This window comes from Vicugna pacos, chromosome 4, assembly GCF_048564905.1.
Source record: "Vicugna pacos chromosome 4, VicPac4, whole genome shotgun sequence".
In the NCBI taxonomy this organism is placed as follows: Eukaryota; Metazoa; Chordata; class Mammalia; order Artiodactyla; family Camelidae; genus Vicugna; species Vicugna pacos.
Genome location: NC_132990.1, coordinates 67,763,857 through 67,786,921, shown reverse-complemented (window position 1 = coordinate 67,786,921; position 23,065 = coordinate 67,763,857). Strand labels below are relative to the sequence as shown.

General features: G+C 49.5%; 1 protein-coding gene across 2 annotated transcripts in view; it reads right to left on the bottom strand.

Moving 5' to 3' along the window:
* The window catches only part of GSN (gelsolin), a 54,591-nt gene that overhangs the window by 5,555 nt on the left and 25,971 nt on the right, over positions 1–23,065 (bottom strand). Inside the window, exons 1-11 of one of the 2 annotated variants that reach the window (XM_006205555.4) lie at positions 20,409–20,663; positions 18,695–18,899; positions 17,825–17,979; positions 12,362–12,523; positions 10,399–10,548; positions 9,158–9,247; positions 6,503–6,635; positions 5,128–5,216; positions 4,723–4,938; positions 2,695–2,828; positions 510–600 (exon numbers count right to left, since the gene is read on the bottom strand). In XM_006205555.4, coding sequence (XP_006205617.2) covers positions 510–600; positions 2,695–2,828; positions 4,723–4,938; positions 5,128–5,216; positions 6,503–6,635; positions 9,158–9,247; positions 10,399–10,548; positions 12,362–12,523; positions 17,825–17,979; positions 18,695–18,899; positions 20,409–20,561 — 1,578 coding nt within the window. In that variant the 5' untranslated portion in view covers positions 20,562–20,663. Of the gene's footprint in view, positions 1–509; positions 601–2,694; positions 2,829–4,722; positions 4,939–5,127; positions 5,217–6,502; positions 6,636–9,157; positions 9,248–10,398; positions 10,549–12,361; positions 12,524–17,824; positions 17,980–18,694; positions 18,900–20,408; positions 20,664–23,065 lie in introns of those variants that run through there. The other variant, XM_006205559.3, reaches the window with a different exon arrangement.

The window sequence follows — 23,065 nt, the reverse complement described above, 5'->3', positions numbered from 1 at the left end:
CATCGTTCTAAATGCTTTACAAATGTTAACTCTTCATCCTCACAGCAATCTTGTGAGATAGGTACTGTTACTACCCTGAGTTTGAGAATATAGAGGCAGAGAGAGGTTAAGTCTGTCCAAGGTTGCCCAGAGGTGAAGACCAGATTCAAACCCAAGCAGGCTGGCTCTAAGTCCAACCTCTGAACTGTTCCGCCAGGCTGCCTCCCTGCTCCTCTCTCCACAGCATCTTTATTTTCACTCACTGCACACATCACAGTGTGTGATCGTACATTCATTGGCTTGTGTGTCTGTTGAACAGCTTTCTCCCCGCTAGACTGTGAGCCACATCAGAACAGTTCAGGGCAGGGCAGGGGCAGGAATCTGTATATTCACAGCTGCAGGCACATAGAAGCCCTGCATACATGTCTGTTGAAAGGATGGGTGAATGGATTGATGGACAGTCAGATAGATGAGTGAACAAATGGACAGGGCCCAGGGTGCGGCCCCGAGGGGAAATGGGCAGGGCTCACCTGGACAGGGGTACCTCCCAGCTCCTCATCCAGCTGGGCAGTCAGGATGGCAGATGCGGCGACCTCATCCTGGGTGGACTGGCCGCCCTGCCTGGAAGGGAAGTGATACTTAGCACTGAGGTTTGCACAAAGCCCCAAGTCTGTCCTTTACCCTGGGCCTGAGAAACCCACAGCTCTCCAGATTACAGGTAATGAAACTGAGACACAGGGTGCTCTCAAAGAACCAAACCAACATGCCACACCCCCAGCTCAGGGTCTCACCATCGTGTAGAGATCTGAGCACACCAGTGGACTTCCTCAACCTAACTGTGCCCTGTGGGAAGATGGGGGAGGTGGCCTTCTGCCCCACCTCTTCCTATACTGTCTAAATTTCCCATCCATGTGTTAACTGTATAAGCAAACAAAATCTGACAAATCACTGTGTTGAGGCAGCCAACTGAAAAAACAAACAGCCTTCTCACGAATTTTGTACCATGTACTAGTCCCCCAGATTTTCTTTCAAGCTGCTTTTAAAAGCCTTAGGTTGTCAAATTGAGAGGTATTCTACAAAATAACTGATTAGGACCCTTCCAAAGAATCAAAGTTGTGAAAGGAAAGCAAAGATGGAGGAACTGTCACAGATTAAGGACGTGGTGATTAAATGTCACCAGGAAGACACAATGGCTACACACCATGTGACATCCTGGGTTAGATCCTAGACCAGAAAAAGGATATTAGTGGGAGGACTGGTGAAATTCAAGTAAGGTCTATAGATTAGTAAATAGTATTGTATTAATTTCCTGGTTTTGAAATTTGAACTGTGTTTAGGTAAGATGTGACCATTGAGGGAGCTGTGTAATGGGTGTATGGGAACTGTCTGTACTATTTTTGCAACTTTTCAGAAAGTCAAGTTATTTCAAAATAAAAAGTTTACAAAAGAAATCCCGGGGCTGGATGGTATATAGCTCAGTGGTAGAGTGCATGGTTAGCATGCATGAGGTCCTGGGTTCAATCCCCATTACCTCCATATAAAATAAGTAAGTATATAAACAAATAAATACCTAATTACCCCCAAAAAATTAAAAAAAAAAAAGAAATTCAACAGCTAGTTTTCAGAAAGTTTGAGATTGCACAGTAAGAGAAATACCAATGAAAAATACTATACTGCAATAACATTTTTATAAACTGTAAGGTGGACAAATAGACAAAAGTTTGATAACACAGTCCACAGGTGAGGCTGTAGGGGAACACTCTCACTCGTTGTTGGTGGGAATGCAAACACTATAAACTCCATCTAGGGAAATCAAGCACTCTCTGTCAAAATGACAAGTGCATTTACTCTTTGACCCAGCAATCCCATTTTTGGGGACTTATTCTAGAACTATTTCTCTACACATTCAAAGTGATGTTCATTTAAAGTCACTAATCACAGCAATACTTGTAATAGCAAAAGTGTGGAATCAATCTAAGTAGGCATCAGCAGGAAGTTTGTTAAATAAACTACAGGATAGCCACACAATGGAATATTATGCAGCTGTGAAAAAGAGTAAGGAAGCTTTTCATAGATTGAGCTCCAGGAAGTGTTAAGTGAAAAGAGCAAAGTGTAGGACAGCATACATAGTATGCTATCTTTGTGTTTAAGGAAGGGAGAGAGTTAAGAATATAGGGTCATATTTGTATATACTTGCATTAAAAATACTGGAAGGATGTATAAGAAATTAATGAAAGTGGGTATCCATGGAGGGATGGGGGTTGGAGAGGAAGGTGGAGAGGGATAGGATGGGGACAAGATTGCTCAATAGATGCCTTTTTATCATTCTGTTTTGATTTTTGACTCATGACTGCATTATCTGTTTTTAAAGAATTAAAAATAATTTTTAATTAGAAAACACATGGGAGGATAAACTGTACTTAGAGTGGAATTGGGGGAGAGATTTTCTCTTTGTTTCTCCCTGTTTCCTACATCTCCTACAATGGACATGTGACGCCTTTATGAGAATTGTTTAAAAGTTGTTTTGAGAAATGAGACAGGCGATGTTGCCCTCTGAATGAGAGCCTTTCCCAGTGAAGTGTGGCTGTCCCGCCTCAGGGCCACACACCCGCAGGCTTCCCTCAGCCCTGTTCACCACCCCCCTGGCTGCCACGCTCGGGGTCCAGCCGGTGCCCCCCACACCGCACCCCACAGCACAGGGCCCCAGACCCTCACCAGTTGTAGATGATCTGCCCCTGACGGCTGCCGTGACGGTAGTTATACAGAATGATGTAGCTGTCGCCACCGTAGAACTGCCCATATGTGGCGGGGTTCACGGGCACTTTGCTGGCGCCTTCAATTCTCCAGATCTAGCAGAGCAAAGCTGGGCTCAGACACAGTGCACCTCCCCTCGCACCCCTCAACTCAGACCAGCTGGGAAACCAGAGTGGTGGAGAGCGGTCACACAGCAGACTCCACTCGGACTCAGACTAAAGTTAAGTAACTGGCCTGAATCACAGAGACTCAAATCCAGGTCTCCTGCTCCGGGATCCTTCCACTGCATCCAGCCCCACCCTGTACTTCCTCCTCGTAAAGATCAGCACAGGCAGGGCGAGCTGTATGGTGGTATTTATTTTCAATTTTTCTTTTTTTTTTTTCCTTTTTATCTTCTTTAAAATTTTTTCCTTTTTAAAAATATTTTCTTTCCCATTATTTTTTGCATGGTGGTACTTAGAACATGTGTTTAGTGGGTATAACGCTAGGTAACAAAGGCTAAAGCTACAAATCAATATATAACTTGGATCCAAATCAGGCTCCACCCCCTTAGAGGTTGTGAGACTTTACATGACTTGCTTAACATCAATGAGCCTCAGTTTCCCCATCCGAGAAACAGGAATAATAAGGGTTGTTGTGAAGATCAAATAAGTTTATTCACAAAAGTCCAGCACTGTGCCTGGAAAAGGGTGATGGCTCTGCAGGCAGCAGTGACTCTTATTAAAATTATTATTATTTTATTACTAATATTACCATTATCAGTATCATTCTTAAATTGTCTGGATTTTGTAGATCAGCTGCAGAGACAGGACCATCGCTCGGTGACCTGAGAATGACTCCTGTTGCCAGATCTCTTTGCAGAGCTCTGGTGACAGTTTTCCGAGTGCTCACGAAGCCCTGCAGCGCCACCTGGTGGTGCTGCAATCAAAGGAAACAAGCCCAGAATCTCTAACCCTGGAAGATTCTTGAAAGGTATGGGATTAAATCTCATTTTACAGGTGAGGAAAGTGAGGCTCCAAGAAGTTAAGTAGCTCGCCCTAGGTCATACAGCCGGGCGGCCACGGCCCTTTCTCCACTGCTCTATCCTGATCATTTTCATGGCCCCCTCCCCTCCCACTGAAGTAATGAATGAATGATGAATGAAGAATAATAATGCCAATGAGAAAAATAATAAATACAAGTGAACTCTTTTGCTATTTCTATTATAGAATAGAGTCAACATTTTTCTCAAGTGGATTCTACCTCATAAACATCTCTGAACCCCACCTCTCCATCTTTGCTGTCACCTTCCTGGTCTCAAGGTCATTTTCTCTCTCCTAAACTATTATAATCACCTCCTCATGAGGTCTCTACCCTTGTTTTCTTGCCTCTAATTCATCTTCACAGTGAGTTTCAGAAGCAATTGCTGCTTTTAAAAAAAGAAAAAGAAAAGAAAACCCTCACTAGCACATAATGGTTACAGGATCAAGTCCACATCCTTGGACACGGGTTCAAGGCTCTCTTGGAGGACACCACCACCAGGCTCCCAGGACAGCTCTCTGCCTGGAATACCCACTCTCCCTCTCTGGCAGCAAACTCCTACTCATACTCTGAGGCCCAAGAAAAGGGTCTCCATCTCTGTGACAAATGCCCTGTCCACCCACCCTCACTGCCCTTCCTGTTCCCATAATCCCCATGCACCTCCCATCTTCCACTGACCACACAGATCTGAGCAATCAGCTGTGGCTGTGGTCATCTCCCCTCCCAGACAGGCACTTCTCGGGCAAGGTGGGGTCTGAGACACCTGGCACAGGGCCTGGCAAGCAGTAGGTACTTAGGGTATGTTGGTTGTAAAAAATCAAGTAAGATGAAAGATTCCCAACCACTAAAACTGTGGTCAAAATCTCTTATAGAAACATCCTCAGAGAAGCAGGAGGCAGTGGCTGGGCCAGAGATGCCTGCGAGGGAGCAAGGAAGGGGCCTAAACACGCCCACCCAGCCCCCCGGTACCTGTTTCTGGCCTGTGCCATCGTCATCCATGCCGTGCTGGGCGGCCATGGCAGTGGAGGTGTGCAGAGTGGCAGCGTCGAAGGGCACGCGCTCCACGTTGGCGATATGGCTGGAGAGATAGGCCAGGCCCAGGCCATCTGTCTGGTCTGGGTCCCGCCAGTTCTTAAAGAACTGCTTGAACAGTGGGGTCTCACCACCTTCGGGAAGAACGGAGACCTGAGGGTGGGAGGAAGAGCAGGATGTGGCTGGGCTGGAGTGCCCCTGGGGACGGGGTGGCCCAGCACGGGCCTTCAAGAGAGGCTCAGACACCCAGTCCGCACCGAGGCTGGGACACCCACCCCAGCCCAGCCCTTCCGCACCCAAATTGGACCCGTTCTCACTGTCCTATCTGGTTCCCAGACTCACCTGGGTCTGCCTGGGGTAGTCCATCTTGGAGATGAAGTCGGAGGCCGTTTTGAGGGCAGCCTTCCTCTCCTCCGTGTTGGCCTGCTTGCCTGTCGGCAGATGAGAATAAGGGGCCTGGGGTCAGTGTCCAGTGACCTGGGAAAGTAGCAGCCAAACCTCCCTCCCTCTTCTTAGACTGTGGACCAGGGACCCTGGAGCTGACCACGCCATGAGCCTCCGGGGGTCCAGCTGGGGTCCTGGCTGATGACAGCAAGCACACTGACCACTGTGGCCCATCTACTGAGCTCAGAACTCTACCAAAATTCCTGTGTGTAGTCCACATGACAACCTTATGTGACAAAGATCATTAAGTAGCTTGTCCTCATTTACGTACAAGGAAATCAGAGTCTTAGAGATGGTAAGTAGCTGCTACTCGGACCCTCAGGCCCCTCCCCTCTAAGTTATTGTCCACAGTAGGGGCTCCTCCCCCCACAGTTTGAGTTTACCCCAACCCTGAGAGCCTTCCCATGCCTGGACAGCTCCTGGACAGCTGGTGCCAGCCCGCCAGCCCCAGCCTTCTTGTCACCAAGGTTGAGGGGCCCAGGTGGTAGTGGTAGTAGTAGTAGTAGTAGTAGTAGTAATAATAATAATAATAATAATAATAATAATAATAATAATATTAATAATAATAATAATATTATTATTATTATAGCCACAGTGCTCCATCTCTCTCCCCCCACCTCTGCCATTCTCTGTCCACCCACTGCCTCCTCCCACTTCTGTCCCCTTCTTTGCACAAGTCGTAGAGCTTCCTGGGAAGATGCTGATAGGTCCTCCCAGAACGTCCAGCGTCTCTCAGAAACATCTGCGCTGACCTTTTCCAAGAGCCTCCCACAATCAGTCCCACAAGACATTCCACCAAGAGTTCCACAGATCCCTAGCATAGCATTGCCCAAACAGAACCCAGATCACCTTATGAAAAGCCCCAACATACACCAGCAAGTTAAAGGCTCTTAAAAGTCCTGCAATAAACAAACCTGCTAGCATGATTTAACCCAGTGTTGCCCATACATTTATCTGATCACAGAACTACTTTTTTAACATATTTTTTTACATGATATCCATTAACCTTTCTAAGAAATAATATTATAACACACTTGGGAAACACCAGTTTTAACCCAAATAGAAAATCTGAGGCCCAGAGAGGTAAGTACAGTGCCCAAGATCACACAGCAAATCAACCACAAAGCCAGGGCTTTAGACCAAGCAAGACTCCTAATTTCCACTGCCCACAGTATCACCACACACTCTACCAGCCCTGGTGAGTCAAATTCCTGCAAGGCAGCAGGAGATCTCACTTGAGGTTCTGGCAGAGCCCTTCCCCTCTCCCCAGTACCTTTCCAGACAAAGATTTTCCCATCTCTGCCATGGTCCAGGATGAAGCAGTCCTCTGACCTCAAGGCCCCCTGGGCGAAGGGGTTCTCATCAGCCACGAGAGAGACCGACATGGTGCCTGCACCGTTGGAGACCTGGGTGAAGGGGAGAGAGAGGTCAGCCCATGAGTGACTCCCACCACCTTGGCCTGTCCACAGGGTGCCCTCAAGCCAACACGTGGAGAGGTCCACGACCCACCCCGACCCCAAACGACACCTGGGCCTGCACCCTCAAACCCTGAAGCTCATTCAGGATTTCTTTGTCCTTTTTTGCTTTGTCACAACCACATCTGTGACCAACACACAGGGGCAGCCTGGAAACCGCACACAGAAAGGGCAGGGGGAGCAAATGCAGGAAGGCGGGTGGCAGACAAAAAGAAGTGTTTCGTTGGCAAAAAGGTATTGGAGATATTCTACCTCATCTGTTTAAAAAGAAAAGAGAAGAAAAAAGATCTAAATGCAGTGCAGTCTTCTGGATTGGAACCTGAAACGAAAAACTGGGGAAATCTGAATAAAGTCTACAGTTTGGTTAATCATATTGAACTGATGTTAAGTTCTTAGTTTTGACAAACGGACTTGGTTAAGATGTTAAGGGGAAGCTGGGTGAAGGGGATATGGGAACCCTCTGTACTATCTTTGCAATGTTTTTGTAAACCTAAAAATTATTCTAAAATAAAAAGTTCATTAAAGTTTAGGGAAAAAGTGGACCAAAATTCAAAAGATTGACAACACCCAGTGTTGACAAGGCTCTGGGTAAACAGGCACTTTCAGACCCCAGGTGAGGATAGTCAGGGAGCCCTTCCAGAGGGCAGTTTAGTAATAACGTATCAGAATTTTAAACACTAAGTGTTTGGACTTCATTGAAAACTTAACAAGGATAGTCAGGGAGCCCTTCCAGAGGGCAGTTTAGTAATAACGTATCAGAATTTTAAACACTAAGTGTTTGGACTTCATTGAAAACTTAACTATGCACCAGGCCCTTTTGTAAGCAATCTAAAATAACTGATACAATTTAATCACTTACACAATTTTGGAACTCCTTTAATCCTTACAACAATCCTAGGATAGTCCTATTACTCTCCCCATTTTATTCCCAATGAGACCAAGGCACAGAAATGTTAAGTAACCTGCACAGCTACAAAGTACCAGACCTGGGATTTGAGCTCAGGGAGTCCTATTCCAAAACTGGTATTTTCAATCACTGACTCATTATTTAGCCTGTGACCCAGCAGTCCACGTCTAGAAGCTTCCCTAATGCCATACTTAACACAAGGGAACGAAGAGGGACTGTTTGCCATTGTAACAGGTGGAAACATTCCAGAGTCTATCAATGACGGGTCTGCTGAGATTCTTACATTCGTAAAATAGAACACTATATAGCCGTTATAAAGGGCCATGTGGCTCTCTGTTACAGAGGGATATTCCTGACCATGTCATGTGGAAAAGAGAAGGCTACAGAAAAACATGAATAGTTTGGATCCCTTAATATCAAACAGAGATGGAAAAATATGCAACTAGACACAGAAAGATGTAGCTGGAGGTTCTTTCACCAAAAGGGTAACCATGTAACCATGGTAACCCATGGAGGGGGAGGAGGGGAAGCTGATTTTCTTTTTCTAATTTTTTTTTAGAGGGGAAGCTGATTTTTAAATTTTTTTTCTTTAATTGAAGTATAGTCACTTTATAATGTTATTTTAATTTCTGGTGTGCATCATAGTGATTCAGTTTTATATACATCTGTATATGTGTGTGTGTGTGTGTGTATCTCCTTTTCATACTCTTTTTCATTATAGGCTATTACAAGGTATGGAATACAGTTCCCTGAGCTACACAGTAGGATCTTGTTGTTTAGAGGCTGATATTTTAAAAATTAAGTGTTTTTACTTTTGTACTTAAAATCCATTTTTTAATTAAGTACTGGTTATCTTAAACTAGTGACATTACTTTGATTTTTATTTTCTTTTTATGTTCTTGAGTATTGCTCACTATTGTTATTTACCATGAACATGTATTACTTCAAAATCAGGATGAAAACCAATAATGTGGTTTTTCTGTGATGGCAATGAGAATCTGCACCCCATTTTGTTGTTATTTTACCACAAGTAAGCCTAGGGCACAACACGAGTGTCATGGGCTCAGTGAGAAGCCAGAGTTCCTTAGTTCAGTGTCAGCCTCAATTTAGTTTTTAAAATCACAAGAAGAAATTATAGATAAACTCATTAATCATAACCTGCCCCTTGACTCACACGCACACACCTGTAGTATTTCCTGTATTTTCCTAAACATTCCCATCAGCGGTCTCTGTGGACTCCCGGAGATCCTGCAAAATTGACTCTACTGCCCTTCTCCCCACTCTACAGACTAGGAAACTGAGACCCAGAGAGCGGACAGGTGCTGCCCAAGACCCCGTGGATGAACCTGACACAGATGCGTCTGCAGTCACCAGCACTCTCTTATTCCTGGTGCAGGAAGGCAAAGGAAGCTGATGGGTGTCCACTGGAGACCCCACCCCACGCGTGCTTTGTTCAAGGCCCCACGGCAGGGGAGCTCGGGAAGACCAGGTCTCCTGCCTCCCTGTCCTGTCCCCATACCCACGGGACGGAGCCGCTGACGCTCACCTTGTAGAGCTTGGCCAGCTTGCGGTTGGCTGCGTCCTCCTTGGCTGTGTCCTCGGACCCTGCGGGCAGAGCAGGCTTGGGGCCCAGCACCTGCAGGAGATGGAGAGATGGAGGAAAGGGTGGTGGTGAGCTCCCGGCAGCCTCCTCCCCTAGGGAGGCGCCTGGGCTCCTGAGAGAGCTCCCTCCCCAGACAGGCAAGGACCACACGGGCATCCACGAGGACCTTCTGCTGAGGGGACCCCCTCCAGAGACACCCTGAATCTCTTCATGTGCCTCCTGTGTGCAGAGCTCAACCAGGTCTGCCTGTCAAGTCCTTCCCACTCTGTCCCCTGTCTCGGGAAGAACTGCTCCTCTGCCTCCAGTCCTTCAGATTTTTATTCTGTTTCCTTCGAGCTTTCCAACAATGATAAACAAAGTTACTGAACACCGTCCACCACAAGCCTATAACAGACCTCATTTCATCTTCACACCCATGCTAAGAGGCACAGATGATCACTCTCATCTCACAGGAGAGGGAATGGAAACCCAGACAGATGAAGTACCTTGTCTACACAGCTATAAGGTGACTAAATTAGAATTTGAAGCCATATCCCTATGACTTTAAAGCCTGTTTTCATGCCTCCACTCTGAGCTACCTCTAGCCTCAATGGCTCCAGCCCCTGCCCCTCCCAAGACATCAAGTTTGGTATCCGGGTTCCCCATAATAGTCACCTCCTGCTTTTTCTAAAAACCAGAACCCAGTGCCCTCAGGCAAGCAGGAGCCAAGTGGCATGGAGCAGAGCCCATGGTCTCCTCCTTTTCCTGGTGAACTTTGCCTCTATTGATATGTCCTCAAACCACAACGACTGGCAATGCCACCATGCAGTTGATGAAATGGGCTATAAATGACTAGGAATGGTCAGAAGAGGAAAGAGGGGACTGGGTCTCAGTTGTCTCTTTCTGAGCTTCCCCAGCACCAGGCTTGTCCTCAGAAGACGCCAAGACCCTCCTCCTCCTCAGCTCCTATGGACCACCTGGCCCTCCCAGGGGGAGGATGTGGCTCACAACCCCAGCATGCACCAGGTCCTGGGATTCCAGCCACCCTTCTCCGGGGAGTCTGGGAGCTGTCGGGAAAGCTACCCTTCCAGCTTGGGGGAAAAAACCAGTTCATCTCCAAACTGCCTCCTGAATGCAGGAAAGCAACGAGCATACTGTCCCCATGCTCAACCCAGCCTGCGCTCCTGGGACGTGGCTGTGCGTACCTGGAGCATCGCCTCAGGCTCGGCGCCCTCCTCAGACACGTGCACCTGGGCCCGGCCACTGCGCTCGTTGTCCCGGATGCCCTTGGACACCTGTGTGGCCTTCAGCTTCTCAAATCGGTTGCTGTTGGAGCCGCACCACTGGTAAATGTCCTGTAAGGCAGGGACCCCCCCCATAAGGCAGTGCCCTGTCCCTTGTATAAGCCCAACCCAGTGACATACAAGGAGGAGGCTGTCGGGGGTGTGTAAGCTCAGCTTGTTCTCTGCTTACACGGGTGAGGGCCGGCGGAGCACACATATGTCCACATCCAAGCACAAAGGGTGTGGTCCACGTGCACCAGGATATGCGAGTGCGTGGCTTGGGCTGTGTGTTTTTTCACTGGTACATCTACACATAACATGTGTATAAAAATGTTTGCCTGCTGGTGGGAATGGAAATTGGTACAACCCCTTTGGAAAACCATTTGGTTGTACCTTCTAAAGCTCAGTATATCAATATCTTATGAGCCAGCAGCCAGCAAAAGACCTGTGCAAGAACGTTCAGTCACACCACCCGGAATAGCCCCAAGCTACCCCAAGGGCCCAGCAACAACAGAAAGGTTAAATAAACTGTGGCATGTCCGCCCAGTCTAATCTTAACAGCAAGGAGAAGGAACAGTCTACAACCACAGGCAACCATACGGACGGAGCTCAGAAAGAGAATGTCAAGCAAAAGAAGTCACGTCAAAAGGAGTTAAGTCCACGTAGATGGAGATCAGAAACAGGTGGCATTACTCTGTGCTGTTGGTTGAGAGAGTTCAGAATGATGGTCACCCTTGGAGATGAAGAGACTAGATCGGGACCGGCGGGGCCTTCCGGGGGCTGGTGATGCTCTGTTTCCTGATCTGGGGTTAATGACATGGGTGTGTTCACTATGTGAAATCCCTAGGGTGTCCACTCAGGATTCACACACTCTTGCGTGTATCTGTTGTACTTTAATAACAAGCAGACACTGAGTGTGTGCCTCTGTTTACACAGACATTACATCACGGGTATACGTGAGGTTGGGAGGGGAGGGTCTGGCCACGTCCTTCTGAAGATACGAGTGTACATGGATTTGGGAAGAATGTGTACAAAGCATCACACATCTGTGAGGTGGGCCTGGGTAAGTACATCTCCCACTCAGAGCCATATACAAGTGTGCATGTGCAACTACACGTATGACACACACACATGTGGGCCCTTGAACAACACACTCAGGCCTCCCCATATAGGCATTTGCCATGGAGCCATGTCCATGCCTGCTGGGCAAGAGCTTATAGGTTTTTTAATTGAATATCATTGAGGTGGGAGGGTATAGCTCAGTGGTTAGAGTGCATGCTTAGCACACTTCATGAAGTCCTGGGTTCAATCCCCAGTACCTCCATTAATAAATAAATAAGTCTAATTACCTCTCCCCCAATAAATAAGTAAATAAAAAGAAACTGCCACCTTAAAAAATAAATTAAAAAAAAAGAAATACAGTTGATTTACAATATTATATAAGTTTCAGGTGGGCGACATAGTGATTCACAATTTTTAAAGCTTACACTCCATTTGTAGTTATTATAAAATACTGGTGACATTCCCAGAGCCTGTAGGTTTGGTGCATGCCCGCCATGGGTTTGCAAGTGAGTGACACAGGATGTGCAGGCGAACGTGTCAGGGAGCCTGTACGTCAGCTGAAGTCGAAGTGCACGGTGCATGAGGTCTGTGTGCATGTACGCGTTGAGTCTGCGGTTACACGCCAAGCACGCCTGCGCCTGGTCTTTGCAGGTGTGTCTGACTCATGCCGAGAGCACGTGCGTGCACGGGGGCGGCTGGCCCTGTGGTTGCCCCGCTGTGTCTTTGCCTTTGTTCACGTGGATGTGTCCACCTCCCCAGAGTCAAGCCTGGCCAGGCCTGGAGCACCTCAGGGGGCCCCGGGAAAGGGTGGGGCAGGACTCACGTGGCCCAGGTCCAGGATGAAGCAGTCACCGGTGTTGAAGCTGTCCCAGGACACAGGCACTTCTGTGGCGCGGACCACACGCCGCCCTTTGACCTGGAAGAGTCTCTGCACAACCACTTCGTTAGGTACCACATGCTTGAATCCTGATGCCACGCCTCCTTTCTGTCGGGTCAAAGAGACAGTGTCAGCCCGAGGGAGAGGGTCCCAAGAGGCAGACATGGGGGAAAGGGATAGAGATGAGTAACAGAAGGAAATCCTGGCCTGTGGACCAGTGGCCTGTCAGCAGATTCCCTACGCACTGCACCTTGCTGCCATCCCTTTGAATCTCACACTCCGCTAACAAAGATCCCTGGGCCCACTTTCCTGGATCAAAAACTACAAACATTCCTTTCTCAAAACCTGCAGTTCCCCAGGGCTGTTCTAAGGAACTCTAATCCCCTAAGATACCCTGCAAGGAAAGGGTTCCATGATCAAATAAGCACAAGGAATGCTCCTTATTTGCCCCCTGACTGTTACACAATGCCCATCCGCATGATAAAGGCTCTGGGAAGTCCCACGGTAACTAAGCCTGCTTGCCTTTTGTTTGACACAGCATTTCCCTACCCTACTGAATCGAGAACTGCTTTTCTCCTCCACATCCTGCCTGCAGCGCGAGCGAACATCCTGCAAAACCCACTTGGAGAAGTGCTCATCCAAAGCTTTCCTATTCTTCAAGGCTGTCTCTAGGGAGATTGCTCCAGCCAATCCCATTGCCCTCCCTCCTCCGACAGTTCTGTAGCAAGTCCCACCCAGCTGTGCCTTCACAGGCGGCTGTGGGTAAGGGACAGAGCACCAACCTCAAGTTCAAGCCTCTACCCTGCCACTCCCATGCTGGGTGACTCTGGGTAAGTCTCTTCCCCTCTCTAAGCCTCAGGCCTCTCCCTTCTGAAATGGTGACACGAGCCCCTGCTGTGCCGCCCCCTGCACCCATCACCAAGTCCCAGGGAACTTCAGGAGGGCTTCTCTGCAGCAGTCAAAACTGCCCTGGGCTCAGCAGAAAGCCAAGAAAAGTCCCAGCCCCAGGTGCTTGCCGGCCCCAAACCCCAGTCCCCAGGGAGGTCAAGTCAGAGCTGAGAAGGTCCCCACAGAGCTTCGCATTTTACCCATGATGAAAGGGAAGCCTGTAGAAGTGAAGTACTTACTCCAGGGCACTCCCATGCGTGTGGCACAGCTAAGGATAGAACCTTGCCTCCTGTTGACAATCTGCCGTTGGTTTGTCTCTCTGCTCCATATGTTACGGGGGAGGAGTCAGAAGAGGGTTTCCACTAAGGCCAGGAATGTGGCCACCCCCTCCAGGACCCTCGCTGCCAACACACTTTGCAGAGTGAAGCCAAGTCTGACTCTTGTTCATGCAGGAAAGGGAGCAAGTCTAACTGGGTTCCTATTATGTCTACACACAGTTAGCAGTATAGACAGGGTGGGGAAACGCTAACGCCCACCGTGCGGGGCATTTCGCATGCATCATCTGTGAGGGAGATGTCATTATCCCCGTCTTACGGATGAGGAAAGCAGATCCCAGAAGTGAAGAGACTTGCCCAAGATCTCGAAGCTAGTAAATGGTAGAGCAAGGATTCAAACCCCGGTGTGACTAAATCTATAGCGCCCACATTCTTCCCCCAACATCAGGGTTTCTGAAGGTCACCCAGGACGGCAGGCAGGAATAAACCATTGTTCAGAGCAAAGTTGTTCAAGTAGAAATGTTTGCCCTGTTGTGAGTAGAGCGCCCCCTGGTGTCCTTTTTTGGTACCAGAATGAGGCCTTTCAAGAGCATCCCTTTGGGCTCAGCAGGGTGGCCAAGGCATTCACAGAGCCTTTCTTTCCACCAGACTTCAGGGGCCCTCCCGCAGGGAAGCAGGTGAGCAAGGGCAGCTGAGGAAGAAGATGTAATGCCTTGTGCTCACCTGGTAATGACTGCAGAGGCTGCCACTTACTAAGCCCGTGCCAGAGGCTGGGGCACCTGCTTTATGGACATGCGATGTGGTCCCCACAAGCTCCTGAGGTAGTGACTCTTATTATCCCACGTCACAGGGAAGGAGACTGAGATGCAAAGAGGTTAAGTCCCGTGCCCAGGGCCCCCGCTAATTGGTGGAAGTTTTACCCCCACATTTGCCCTTCCAAACACCAGCTTCACCCAAGTTGGCCAGCCAGGAACTCCCGAGTGCCTGTGGTTAGCACTGACCCCGGGACTTCATTCAGCTGGAGGTAAAGAGACAGTGGAACTGAAAAGCTTTTCCAAAAGGTGCTGGACACACCATTTCCATGGATTCCTCAGAGAGGAGGAAACGGGGAAATAAGGGAAGAATAAGACCTTAACTTTTTTTTATACATCTCTAAAATATTTCTCTTGTTTAAGCTTGCCTTTTATTTTTTTATTAAAAAATAGAAACTTTCTTTTAAAAAAGTGAAAGGGCTGTTCAATGTCATAAATTCCAGTTCTAATAAATTATGTGTATGTATATGAATTTATAAAATAAAAGAACACTTGATTTCTAATGAGTGTGGACAGACATTTCCTGATTAACTAACTCCTCTAATCTTACTGATCTAGAAAATTAGACTTGGAAAGATGAGTTAACAGAAAAATAAAAGTAAGCTCTTAGGAGAATTTAGTGGATCTACAAGTACAAGGTGCAGGACATTTTTGAAAGTTTTATTATTTTTTACTATTTTTACTATAATCTTTAAGACTGTTGCTTTCTATGGTCTAATCATTAGGTGGGCAGAGATTGGCATTAAATTATTTGAATGAAATTTAATAGAATATTGTTTTAAAAGCCACTTTCCAAAGTAAAGTGATGAAATATTATATATTATATATATAAAATATATATGGATAATTTCTATACCTATATATGAATACACATATCTATATGTTCATATAGAGAGAGAGAAAAATTATATGTCATTTGGTGTATATGTCTCCAAGAGTGAAATCACGGGGGACTTTTACTTTCTAAAGGCCACATTTCAGTGTTTGACATCTTACAATAAGCTTTTATTACACATGTAGTCAGAAGGGAAAGAGGTATAAGGATCTACACTTAATAATATGCTAAAACGTTTATTAAAAAAATTGATTGGGGCTGGTCCCCTCCACACTCTAAACTCAGAAACAGGAGGGAGGGCAGGAAGGGCTTGAGTGATTCTATGGGTTTCCCAATGTGGTTCTTGGGGCCGGGAGCTTCTAGGACTCAGCCCAGCCCACTCTCTGCTTGAACAAAGGGTTTCAAAAAACCCAGACCCAAGGGGTCTGTAGGACTCTAGATCTGAGAGTCAGGAGGAGGAGGCAGGATCAACAGATTCTGAAAAGGGCAGTGACTTTTAAGGATTTGGGGGTCACAGAATAGGACAGGCCAGGTCAGGTGGCAGCCCTGTCTAGTGGCTCTCGTCCCCTCCCTGCCCTTCTCACACCCGAGGGACAGAACTGGCTCTGAGGAGCAGGCTTTCACAGAAACAAGTCTTGCGTATCAAGCTCTGCTCCTTGGGGATCTATAATTGATGAAGGCACCAAGCCAAGAACCTTAGGCTGGGCCTGCCAAGTGCGGGGGCAGTCGGAGGACTTGCAGAAGTTGGAAAACAGGCTTGGCCTTGGACCTCACAACAGAAGCCAGGGCCTTTCAGGACTGAAGTTGCAGCTCTAGGTCCAGCTTAGGAACTTATCCCCTGGACCATTCCTGGAGTATGGTTTGAGAGCATCCTGGAAAATTCACCGGAAGGTGGGGGAGGCTTGCTACACATGCAAATTCCCAGGCTCCACCTGAGTGAAGATCAGAGACCAAGGAGTCTTCAAATGTCCACGCTGAACTGGCTCTGTGCTAGGACCTTCACACCTGGGTTTGAATCCCAGCTCTATCACTTAGCTGCTGTGTGAGTTGCTTAAATTTCTATGAGTTGCTGCTGTCCACACAGCAACAATAATAAACAGGCACTGTTGTTACAGGGACTTGATAAATATTTGCGGAATGAATGGCAAATGGGGAACGTGTATGAGCACACACCCAGAGGCAAACAACTGGCCCAAAGCCTCACAGCTGTGAGGGGTGGCCTGGGGACCTGAATCCCAGTTTCTCTGACTCCTGGTCAAGTGCTCTTTCCACTTCCTGCTGCAGGAACTACAAAAAGTCCCGGTCCTTCTCCAAGGCCAGGGCCTAGGTCCCAAGCTTCTCACCTCTCTGCAGGTACCAAGCCCCAGAAGGGGCTGTAGGAAGAAGGGAGAGCTGGACAGCTCTGCAGGAGTAGCTGTGAGCATGGGTGAACTGGCCAATAGGGGGCACAGGTAGGCGCCAGGGTATCTGGCCCGGCTTCACCCAGCCAAGGGCTGAGGCCCTGTTCCCAGGATCCACCCTGCTACCTGTCTCACTAGAGCTTTTTCATCATCTAATCCCCAGTGTATCAGCTGAGCAGACAGGGCCACTACCGTATTAACACAGAACTCGGAGGCCCAGAGATGGACAATGACTTCTCTAAGGTCACACAGCACATCAGCAGCAAAGACAGGGTTTGACCCCTATCCTAGGACCCTACTCATGATGGGCAGGTTGGTGTAGCGAGAGAAACAGTCAGGAGAACTGGATTCTGGCCCCAGCTCTGGGATGGACTTGCTGTGTGACCCTGGGCCAGCTGCTTAACCTCTCTGTGCCTCAGTTTTCCCTCCCTCCCTTAAAATATGAGATTTGGACTCCGACATTAAGGCCATCAAAGTTTGTGATCCCCTGCCTATCCTGACCAAAGAGAACCCCAGCTTTGCAAAACTACAGCTTTTCCTGAGCCCTTCCAAGGTGCCAAGCCCTGTGCAAGGCATTTCCCACCAACGCCTTCACCAAATCCTCTCCCAGGCCTGAAGGGCAGATACAACTGGCTCTCATGTAACTGAAGAAGAAAGGGAGGCTCCGGGAGGCCAAGTGGCTTGCCAGAAGTCACACAGCATATAGGGTACAGCCTCTTGGGGCTCCTGGCTTAGCTTTGCTCAGTTCCCACTGGCTGGGGGCTGGGGCTCCGACTCTTCAGAGTTCAAGTTCAAGGGGGATTCTAATGAGGAGAAAGAGAAATGTGATCAAGGGTGCCCTTTCAAAATCTAACGCAGGACTCTGTCATCAGGGCCTGAGAACTGAAGATTACAGATTCAAGCCCCGGGCAAGCAAGAGGCTAGGTCCCCACTCACACTGCTGGGGCTAGGAAGACAACCCTGTGAAGTGATGGAGAATTTTCTTCTCTCCATTTAATAAGAAACCAGAGGCTCAGAGAGGGAGTGTTATTTGTCCAAGGTCACATGGCTAGAAAGGGCCCAGGATTCAAACCAAGGGCTGGCCAACTCCAGAGACTGAGCTCTGACCTGTCTGCCTACATCACTGCACAAGACTGAAAGATGGATGGCCCTGAGTGAGCCCTGCCATTGGTGCATCTGTCCCTGCTGCCAGCACCCACCTTGTACTTGAGGCCAGACTTGAAGTAGCCGAGGAAGGTGGCTGACTCGAAGCCCTGGACCTCGCGGTGCTGCACAGCCCGACCATTCAGGTAGTCATCCAGTTGCACAGTGAAGATGGCGGCCGCGCCGCTCTCATCCTGGCTGCATTCATTGCCTGAGGGACGTCAGAGCAGCATGAGCTTGGCTTCCGGAAAGTGGTCCCAGCCTCCCGTGGAGGAGGAGTCTGGAGCCCCGAGCACTGACCTGGCCTGGCTGTGGAAGCTGGGTAAGCCCCTGCCTCCTGTGAGCCTCAGTTATTCCATCTATATAATGGGAGGTCTCGGGGGCCAGACTCAAGATATCTAAGAATCCTCCGAGCTCTGACACATTCTCCCACACTCACTCTCAGCCCTCCTAAGCATGAAGTCAGGCCTGGGAGCGTGAGGAAACCAAGGTACAGTGAGGGAGCAGGACTTACAGAGTCACACAGAGAGCTGTGGCAGGACTCCAGGCTCCCAACTCTGAAGGGCAAACTGGAGCGTGGCTGGAGCTGGGGGCGGGGGGGTCCAGGGTCCCCAAGTCACTCCAGTTCTGAGCGCCACAGTGACTTGTCTAATCCTCAAAACAGTCCTATGAGGTCGTTTGGCACTGTGATCACGTCCACCTTACAGCGACACTGAATGACTTGTGAAAGGTCAGAGCTGGGGTCTGAACTTGGCAGGCAGGCTCTAGAGCCTTGGAACCACTAGCCAAAGACCTGGCACATACCTGATGCTCAGTAGTCACTTAATTCCCGCAGGTTCTTCCTAGGGACCAGGACTCCAAGGTCTAGCTCTACGGGGGTGGGGGGTGGGAGGGAGGGGCGGGGCCTGGGGCGGGGCCGGCCTCACCCAGCCAGTAGTGGAGGTCGTACTGCAGGTTCCCGTTCCTCAGCTGCACCGTCTTCAGGATGACATAGGCATCGCCTGTGAAGAAGTCTCCATAAAGGTTGGGGGGCACGGGAACCAGGTCAAACTTCTCCACACGCCAGATCTGCAGGCCGGGCTCCTTCCCTGCCTTGAGGAACTCGGGGTGTTCCACCACCATGCTGCTGGGCTGTAAGAGACAGGGCAGAGCCTGAGCTGGGGCAGGGGCCTTGGCGGGGAGAGACCCCAGGGCACGAGGGAGGGTGGTTTCCAGCACCAAGAGCATCTCACTTGAGCCGCTGACTCTCCTCACCCTTGAGGTGAGCCTGCCCTCTTCTACAACCCCTGTCTCAATGAGTGAGCAAACAGGGCAGAGTTTAGGCTCCAAACCCCGTCCTTGGCCAGTGTCTCTCTCCTACTCAGCTCCCTGGTGATGGGGGACAGAAGGCTCTACTCCCCTTCTTCCTTCCTTTCTTAGTGCCAATTAGATGTGACAGCTGAGGCACAGAGAAGTGAAGTGACTCTGCGGGGGACTTCTAGCTAGGAAATGTCATAGCAGGAACTGGCCCAGGCTTCAAGAAGTTTAGGGCCATGGGGAGACCCCTCAGATGGCAATGGTAAAGCTAGGGGTCCCAAGGGGCTCGGCTTGTTCCCTTCCAGCATCCTCAATGGCTCTTAGAACTACAGGGGCCCTCAGAGAGCTTATTATCCATCTCCACCTTGTTAATAGGGAAACTGAGGCCCCAAGAGGGGAAGGGACTGGCCTGAGGTCATGCAGCCTGTCTGCTTTTGCTCTTTGAAAGTGAGAAGATTTCCCATGCCCCATCCATGTCCCCACCACACCCTCAAAGAAGGGCCTAGGTGCCCGAGCCCAAGTGGCCTCCTGCGCTGTCTGCCTCCTCCCTCCTGCCCCCCAAAACCCCAGCCCCCAAATTCCATTTCTTGGAAAAGGCGAGAGGACGCAGCTGGGGTCTGCAGGAGCCTGTTGGAGATGAGGTGGTCCAAGTTGGGGGAAAGACTGTCAGACATGCGCTGGGGCTAGAGATGGAGCAGAGCGGGATGGTTAGCCTGGAGCCAGAGATTGGAAATCAGCAGGCGCAGGTCACCTCGGGCCGGATCTGGTGGAAGAAGTCAGGAAAACCAGATGGGAGAACTCAGGCAGAGGGGTGGAGAAACACAAAAGGGAAACAGAAGTGAGGAGAAACCAGACGGGGCAGAGGAGATAGCAGAGAGGGGAGAATAAATAACAGTAATGATGATAAGCAGGCGGAGGTTTGAGATTATACAAAAAAGAGAGGAAATATTGAAGAGGGAGAGAAAAATCAGATGAGAAAGAGGAACCTGAAATGGAAGAAGAAATCAGAAGGGGGAAGGAGAGAAATCAGGCAGAGGGAAGGAGAAATTAGACAAGGAAGAGGAGAAATCAGGCGGCAGAGATGGGAAAGAAATCAGAAGGCAGCGGCGAGGTAAAAAAGGAATCCGGCCAAGGTGAGGTTAGATTCTAGGGAGGGAAACAGCCAGGGCCCTGAGGCTCCCACCCCCATCCACGGGAGCCCGGAAGCAGCAAGAGATACTTACAAAGCAACAAAACAGTTTTTCCATTCTAGACCTGAATTACTCCCCTTTTCCTAGCGCTGTATCTGCAAGAACTTACAATAAAGAGTTACTCCGGGAGCCCCCAGGCCCCCCGGGCACTCACCCGCTCCTCAGGCACCCGCCCCTGGGGCGCCCGTGCCTGGGGTGCCCGTGCCTGGGGCGCTCCCCGCGACGCGGTGGCCCCGCGAGCCGGCGGCGACAGCGCGCACAGCGCCAGGACCAGCGCGCCGAGCAGTGCGGAGCGTTGCGGAGCCATGGCAGCGACGGCGGCAGAAGACCCGGGCGGCAGCCGGGACCTCCCGGGTCACCGACCTTAAGTAGCCGCCCGCCTATCCCGCCCGAGCCGGGGACCGCCCTGCAGGGAGGGAGCGGGGCTGGGTTGGGCCCCCGCGGGCCCGGGAGGGGCGGGGATCTGGCCTGGATTTTTGAAACATCGGGGTTCCCACCGGGACCGACCCTACGGGGCGCGGTCGCCCCTTCGCCCTAGCTCCGGGGTGGAGACCAAGCACAGGGCGTGGCATACCGCAGGCACTAACTCCTTGCACACTAAATGGGCGCATGTAAGAAGGGCAAGGAGCCTACCCAGCTTAGTCTCCTGTGTAACCTAGGCAAGACCCCTGCCCTCTCAGCATGTAACGTCTCCAGCAAAAAAAGAACATAAACTAACATTTACTGAGGATTTTCCCTGTGTCACATGAAAGCTGACACATGCTAACATTCTTTACAGACTGGGTACTATTGACAGCCCCATTTTACAGAGGAGGAAACTGAGTGCAGAATGCTCACGCAACTTGCACACAACTAGGAAATAAAATAGCCAAGATTTGACCTCCGGTGGTCTGGGTGGACTGCTCACCAAGCTGGTGGCTGCCATCAGCTAAGGACACAGTTCAGGGGGTGACAACCTTCCTTGGACCCGTGAGCAAGCAAGACAGAGGAGTGGGCATACCTCTCAACTCCTGGGATTGAATACCGCCCTTCTTTCCTTCTTTTTAAAAAATTTTCATTTCTTATAAGTTTATTTTTCTCAAAACTTAAAGTCACGTTATTTGTACAAAGTTTTGCTTCTCAATCCCACTTACTTCTACCCTGGGGCAACCAATCACTTTTCAAAAAAATTTTTATTTAATTGATGTACAGTCAGTTACACCCAAAATTGACACATTGCAACCAAACACTTCTGTCTTCCTTCTTTGGCTGATGATTTCAGGGTTTACCTTCACACCTTAAATAACAAGCCTTTGTTGTTTAGGGGTTTTGGGGAGGGTGGAGGGATTTGTTTTGGTTTTGCTCTTGTTTTTTCAGTTTTAGGTTCCATCTACTGGCTCCCTGTGGGGAAGACAAGGATTCAAGTCTCTTCCCCATTCCCAGGCTCCCTCCCCTTCCCTACCCTCTCCCACTGGAGTCATTGGGTTAGAAGTGCTATGCAAACTCATCCAGGCCTGCTCCCCACCTCCGCCAACCCGCCTCTTCCCCCTCCCATGGAGAGAGGGGAAAGAGAGAACTGGGGAGTTGGAGACCTGGGTTTGATTCCGGCCTCAATTATGTGTAAATTCCTTTTTTTTGATGCCTCAGTCTCCCCATCTACTAAATGGGCATAGTGGCTGTTGAGAATTAAACTTATCTGTGTGTGTGAAAATGGCCTGGCCTGCAATTAGGTAAATGGGAATTCCCATCCCCCTTCCCCACAAGCTCTAGTCACCGTCCCAACCCCCGCTGGATCCTGGTTTCTGTCTAATCAGGCTGAAGTTTGCCCTCCAGCACACACAACCTCCTCCCATTTAACGGGGACTGCGGGTCAGGGAAAGGGCCAGGAGCACACACAGAGAAGACAAATCAGATTGCAGAGATTCTAAGAAGGCTTAGTGGACAAAGGGATTTGTGACCTGGGCCTGAAAGGACGGGGAGGAGGGAGACTGGAAAGAAAAGGCATTCTAGGGGAGGGAACAGCACGGGCAAAGGGCAAGCAAACACAGGCCACATGCAGTGAATAATGAGGGGTCCTATCTGAAACATGGGAGCAAGAGGAAATGAGGCTCGAGAGGGCGGCAAGGGTCATAGGGACCTGTGTGCCACACTGGAGAATCTGAATTTTACCACAGTGTCTGTGGGGAGCCACAGAGAGATGCCCGAGTGCTCCGGGCTGTGAGTCTAGGCCTGGGCCTGCCGAGCCTACAGCGGACCAGCTCTGGACTCAGTTCAGACAGCCCTTCCCTCTCCCTAGGCACCTGGAAGATGATAAAAAGCCCACAGTTCTCATAAGCGATTAATGGAAGCATAAACCGGTTTCCCCTCTCTGGAGAGCAATTTGACTATACAAATTCGAAACACACAATGCGACAACAGTTCCATCTCCTTCAGTATTACTTACAGAATGTAAGTACAAAAATGTACGTGCAAGGGTGTTCACTGGAGCATTGTTTGAAGAAAACTGGAAAGGACTCAAATGTCCCAGTTAAAAAAATCATGGAGCCGCCATACAATGGACCACTCTGTAGCTGTGAAGGAAGAATGAGCTAGCTCTGACGGTGGGCAAACAGCAGGCGCTCAATGAGCACGGAGAGAGCTCCAAGTGCAAAAGGCAAGTTGTACAACCACTCTGGTAGGGCTCCTCTCCTCTTTTATGAACGCATCCGTTTTTGCATACATCCTTATCGAGGCGAGTGAACACCCAACCATCAAGCCAGTTTGTGTGAAAGGGATCAGGAGGAAGAATTTCACTCCCAAGTGTGGCCCTGGCTGCCAGAGGCTGGAAGAAGC